Source organism: Mizuhopecten yessoensis, unplaced genomic scaffold (genome assembly GCF_002113885.1).
Source record: "Mizuhopecten yessoensis strain PY_sf001 unplaced genomic scaffold, ASM211388v2 scaffold7857, whole genome shotgun sequence".
Lineage (NCBI taxonomy): Eukaryota > Metazoa > Mollusca > Bivalvia > Pectinida > Pectinidae > Mizuhopecten > Mizuhopecten yessoensis.
In genome coordinates this window covers 162,451-168,216 of record NW_018407257.1, presented here as the reverse complement: position 1 = coordinate 168,216, position 5,766 = coordinate 162,451, and the positions used below count along the sequence as shown (strand labels likewise).

The window sequence follows — 5,766 nt, the reverse complement described above, 5'->3', positions numbered from 1 at the left end:
TTAAAAATCGGAATATATATATGTAATTTAAATACATTGAACATGTACATGAGCTATTAAAAATGTACATTATGATGTTAATGTAGTCAGTAATGGCATATCATTTAAAGTTCATTTATATACCATGGACATGCGGAGCTGAATTTCTCTCCTACTAGTTGTGGGGAGGCATATGTTGCTATGGGTATGTACAAAAATCACAGTGAAACCGTATTTTACTGGTATATATGTGTAAAACCAAAAACCTAAGACCATAAAAACTACATAAACTTCATATAAAGTGAACTTTCTTAAAATTTTAATGTTGTTATAAAAAAGCTAGACTTGTTATAATCATTATCGCACTTTTCAGCTTCAATTAATGTATATAACATGTCTAGCGCATTCAATGTTATTAAATGTCACATCATCTATAAAGTTAATTTATCGATCAAGGTTTCTTAGCCTTTGTTTTCTTATTTATAATCTATTTAAATATTTTACTAGGGACTGTTACTATGATTCTAGTGGAAACCACTTCTATCTTTATTCGAGGTAGGAATTCATCTCAACAGCTAGTAGAGTAGGAGAGAAATAAACAAACTTTAAATTACGGGTCATTTCTCAGCACTCAGTTGGATCACAAAAGAGATTGACATTTTACAAGTCCAGTGAGCTATTTTTTGGAAGACATCAGCCTTAATGCATTATTTTTGGCAAAGTTAACCTGGCCATGTATTTTTGTAGAACCAATGTACAAGTTCAATATAAACAAATAACACTATTAATGTATAAGTTCCAATTTTTAATCGAGGTATATGAACATGACTTATCAGGGGTTTGAAATTTTAGGTGACTACATCATTTATTAGGGGGCTAGTTGAACCTTAACTTACTATATCAAAAAGTCCGCTCTAATGAATACGAAGATTATTCAGGTTAGCAATATTTCCGGTTGAAGCGAACGCGCCTACGGTACAACATTATATTGTACCGACTTTGACATGTGAGTTGAGCGTAAAGAGTTTAGACTAACGGAAAATGTAGTGACTTATCGTGTATTGTATGATACAGATGTTCTTGTATAACAGTAACAAATGTTCCGTTTTGGACATGATCCCCTAATACCCATTGCATAAACGATTGTCTAGTGAGTAGTGTGGTGTAACCAGCGTTCGAACCTGTGACCCTCCGAACTCTACAGTCGGTAGACAGCTGCAGGCGCTCTACCATTTGAACTACAACGATTGACCCATCAAGTTCTGCTACATTCCTCCCTCCTTTTTCTAAGTATTTAATCCGAAGACAACATACAACCCGGGTTCGGGTATCTTATTGCCAAATTTTCACACAGTTCTTAAAACAAGTTGGTCACAGGTACCAAATCGAGTTAACTACAACGTGGTACATATTTTGATTTGTAGCGGAACTGGACTGGGTCGATCATCGTCGACCAGGTAACTCTAGAGGGACGCTCTACCACTTGAACTACCGACCCAGTCAAGCTCCGCTGAAAATCAAAAGGCAGTAACTATAGAGTTTGCTGTGGTACTTTTTGTGCACTTCAAATTCAAATAAGCCAGCATTTTTATGAAATTATGTTACATAGAGAAAAAAAAAGAAAAAGAAAATTTGGGCAATTTGGCATTATTGTTTAAGATACAGTGCCTCAGAATGTAGCCAGAGTTTTCTCTGGCCCTGACATTTTGACAGATATACGTCTGGTGTGGGCCCGAGCGCGCCATACTAGGCCCAGTGGCAGTTTCAGAGTTTTTTGGGGGGCTTCAGGAACAACCACCCCACCCCCCCAACCTGAGATTTTTTTTTTAAAATCATGTGTTTTCACCAATATCCCCACATGGAACACACACACCCTGAAAATTGGGACCCCCCCCCCCCCCCCCTAAGTTATAGCGCTGGATAATTCCCTTTCTTTGTGCTGAATTTCATCATTTGTTGACTATAAACCAAGTCCGGAAAATTAATTCAAATGGGAAAATGATGTAACATGAAAAACAGGTTAAATATTTTTGCCTTCACAATCGGAAAGCATTTTAAATAACTAAGATATTTTACATGCATGGTATCTGTTTTCTTATGCATTGATAACCACTGTCAGTCACCTCGAGTGACCAGCCCTTAGTACTTGTGTTGTATATATTTCAGATATCCATACGCCATGTTGAGCCGGTGCAAAATGCCGTGGGTATTGTATCGACTTGCGACCAGCCCCACACTGCAAACTCAAAGACATGGCAGGGTAAAACAACATATGTATTTGTTAGGGGTGTCACAATATGCTAAGAGTGTATCACAATATATTGTCATAGGAAAGTGGTGCTCGAGTTTATAATAAGTTGTCAGAATGTTATGAAACTTAATCGCATATAATATGAATAACATAGATTTAAGATTTTTGTCAAACATACCATCAATTACAAAATTTGAACTATTAAAAGCCCGCTTTATGCTAATTGGCATATCTGTTAGAATTTGTAGTAAGTTGCAAAGTTAAAACACCAAGCAGATACATAAAAATATGCTTTTGAAAAATATTGTGATACAGCAATATTTCATCTCTGTATTGTGGTACGATACGATATGCCTGTGTATTGCGATATACCTATTTTCTGATATATTGTGACAGCCCTAGTATTTGTGTTGTTATGTACGTGTATATATCAGTGGGTATTCATCTACCAGACTTCAACATCTGATATATCAGAATCCTAGGTCAGTCGGCCTCGGAAACCCCCAATGAGGGAGATCTCCCTCATTCCACATTTCAGCAAAGGCAGAAAGTGTGTGAAACACAAATGAAACTGCTTTACTCAATTTATCTTTCACTTCTTAGTATCAAAATAGGCATTAATTGGTTCAGACACCTATTATGATCGTTACACACATGTACACCTTGCAGTAACTAGGGGATCACAGGATGTAGATTTTGAGCTTTTGTGATTTTTGACTTGAATGAGGGAGTTTGAGGGAGATTGGTAATTCTTGGTACATTGAACAACTACATTTTCGTAATAGTATGGGGAAAACGCACTGAGATGTCGAAACGTAATTAAGTTGATCTGGCGATTCTCTGGCATAGGATTTTGGCTAAACTTTCTTTTTTATCCGTTATATATTTAATAATACTTTTCAGATAAACTCGGGTCACAACACATTATGTATCAACTGTATCTTTTATAAATGTTTGTCATAAATAAATTTGTTGATCGTCATTTGTCTTAGAATTTCGTGTACCAAGGGAGATAATCTAAGATGGCGGTCTACCAGAATCTTTGATCTTTTCCTGAAAAAAACCTTGAAATTTCTTATACCTGTGTATTTTACGCACCCCCCACTTTGGGTATTAAATTTCTGGAAAAAAAGTAAAAAAGTGTGCAAATTACATGGGTTTTTACTGTATATGCCCGCGTCTTAAAATGGGGGGGGGGGATATAGAGTTGCCCATGTCCGTCCTGTCCCGATTCAATGTAAACACTTAGCAACTTCATTCTTTGACAGTTTTTGATCAAACTTTATACAAACGTACAACCCTCCATAAAATGGGGGGTGGGGGCATATAGTGTTGCCCATATCCGTCCCGTCCCGCTCAATCGCGTCCCGATTCAATGTAAACACTTAGCAACTTCATTCTTTGACAGATTTTGGTCAAATTTTATACAAAGGTCAAGTATGAGTATACTTCGAACATCGTTGTGTTTCAGGGATCAGCAACTTCATCTTTGACAGATTTTGGTCAAAATTTATTCAAAAGTCAAGTATGAGTATACTTCAGACATCGTTGTGTTTCAGGGATCCAAGGTCAAGGCCAAGGTCACACTTGCTATATATAGAAAATCATCAACTGATTCAATTTAAACACTTTTTAAAGCAACTTCATTCAATATGTTATGGAGATGGTAATAACATACAGAAAAAACATATGAATATTAAAATCAACTTATCAACTTTAAGTGTAGTACCTTGTGTGTGGGCATGTTTCAGGGTATCAAGATCAAAGTGGTTGTAACTTTTTATAGAACACTGAAACTAATTTCACATGGCAGCGGGGGCGTTTATGTCTTACAAACATTTTCTAGTTTATTAAAGGAGGGGTGGTTGACAGCTATTTGAGAATTAGCCTTAACTATTGGTATTTCTTCTCCCAATGTTTATGAAAATAAATATAAATGATAATTAATCTAATTTTGTTAAATCCATTCCTAGTAAGAGATATTTCGGCCCTTAATTAACTTAGCCTCACAAAACCTTGTCCAGTTTAATCTAAAAGTACACGGTGAAATTTTCTAATTTTGACCAGCATGAAGCTGTACACTGTTATGTGTCATTGAACCATATTTGAATTAAGAGTTACGGCCCTTGAAGTAATGTTTTTTTTCTGTAGAGAATTTTGTCTAGTCCACTACACAACTGATTTTAATGAAACTTTTTATACAATGAAATTATTAGATCATAAGTTACTATTTTCTTTGATTTAGATAATGGAACTGAGACAGTTCTGTTGGACAAGACAATGTTTGCTGGCAAGGCAGCGTTCTACCGAGTCAAAACCCAATACTCAAAGTCATCGAAACCCTTCAAACAACCTGCATCCAAGACGTGAGAAAAAAGTTTACCAGAATATTCATCCAAGTGCATATAAAGTGGAGTCTTCCAACTCGTCTCGGCGTACAGAGACACCATTTCCCAATCAACCGACGCCAGATATTGAAGAGGCCGCATTTGACGATGCATACTTTAAAAACCTGCGCATAGCAGATAAGGTTCCAGCAAGCCACTCGCTTATCTATATGGATTCTCATCAGCGTTTTACTTTGACCATCTTTACAGGAGCGAAAACTGTCTTCAGTGTTTTACAAATGATGGTAGTACGTTCTTTGTATGAACAATGGCAAGGAATGACCAGCTTAGGTCTCGAAACTTCCTCCATAGCATCGGATCCCAGAACTGTACTCACAGCTCTTGCATCCGTATTTATTACAGTTGCCATAGTCCTACTACAGGTAGACAGCAGAAAACGTATCTTTCGAATTTATAAGGAAAAGACACAAGAAGACAAATATATTGCTATTAAATCGAACTGGGTTTTCTGGACGAAACATCATCCTTTTACTGGTGAGGAAGTGAAATATATTTCTGACTGGGATAAGTCTGTGTACGGTATAGTTGCCGGTAACTTTGCCATTAAAGGCAAAAGATACAGAATGGTTCCAACCTATTTCAAAGAGTTAAGCTTGTACAATGACTTGTGTGGATTTGGAAAAGATAGTTTTTTTAAATAAATGAAAAAAGATGCATTTTTTTTTTGTTTTTTTTATCAGGACATAATTATTAATATAGTGTATTTTAATGTCAACGCCATGAAATAGCAACGGGTAACATAGTGTTGCCTATTTCTATGTGTACATGTGTATCACACTTTAGCATCACCGCTCCATCACCTTCTATTTATTTTAGTAAAGGTTAACTCATTCACCCCTGGAATTTCATAATGAACTATTCCAACCTTTGAATTGGAGGAGTTCAAATGTGTCTTCAGGGGTGAATGAGTTATGGTATGCACCAAATCTGGTTGAAATGGAACCAATTTTAGGGGAGTTTTTGTACAGATACGAAGTGTGACATACAGACAGACACACCCAAATTAAAATCCTGAAGTTCTCTGAAACCTGGCCATGGGGATAAAAACTGTCTATGTTGTACTAGCTCAATTCTGCTCTCATTTGGATTAAACATTACATAAGGTTAATTACATGAAAATCAGAAAAA

The 5,766-nt window shown here is 36.3% G+C and overlaps 1 protein-coding gene across 2 annotated transcripts; it reads left to right on the top strand.

Annotated features, from left to right (window-relative positions):
• Window positions 1-920: 920 nt before the first annotated feature.
• On the top strand, window positions 921-5,292 carry LOC110454453. 2 transcript variants are annotated; one of them, XM_021503957.1, is made up of 3 exons: window positions 921-985; window positions 2,146-2,239; window positions 4,476-5,292. In XM_021503957.1, the coding sequence occupies exons 2-3, from the start codon at window positions 2,159-2,161 to the stop codon at window positions 5,277-5,279; spliced, it is 885 nt and encodes a 294-aa protein (XP_021359632.1). In that variant the 5' UTR covers window positions 921-985; window positions 2,146-2,158; the 3' UTR covers window positions 5,280-5,292. The 2 variants fall into 2 exon arrangements, with proteins under 2 accessions (XP_021359632.1, XP_021359633.1); XM_021503958.1 differs by lacking the exon at window positions 921-985 and adding an exon at window positions 992-1,269.
• The last annotated feature ends 474 nt before the right edge of the window (window positions 5,293-5,766 follow it).

Coding starts and splice junctions, on each gene's coding strand:
- LOC110454453 (XM_021503957.1), top strand. CDS start 2,159: ATGTTGAGCCGGTGCAAAATGCCGTGGGTATTGTATCGACTTGCGACC. Junction 2,240..4,475: donor AAACTCAAAGACATGGCAGG/GTAAAACAACAT, acceptor TCTTTGATTTAG/ATAATGGAACTGAGACAGTT.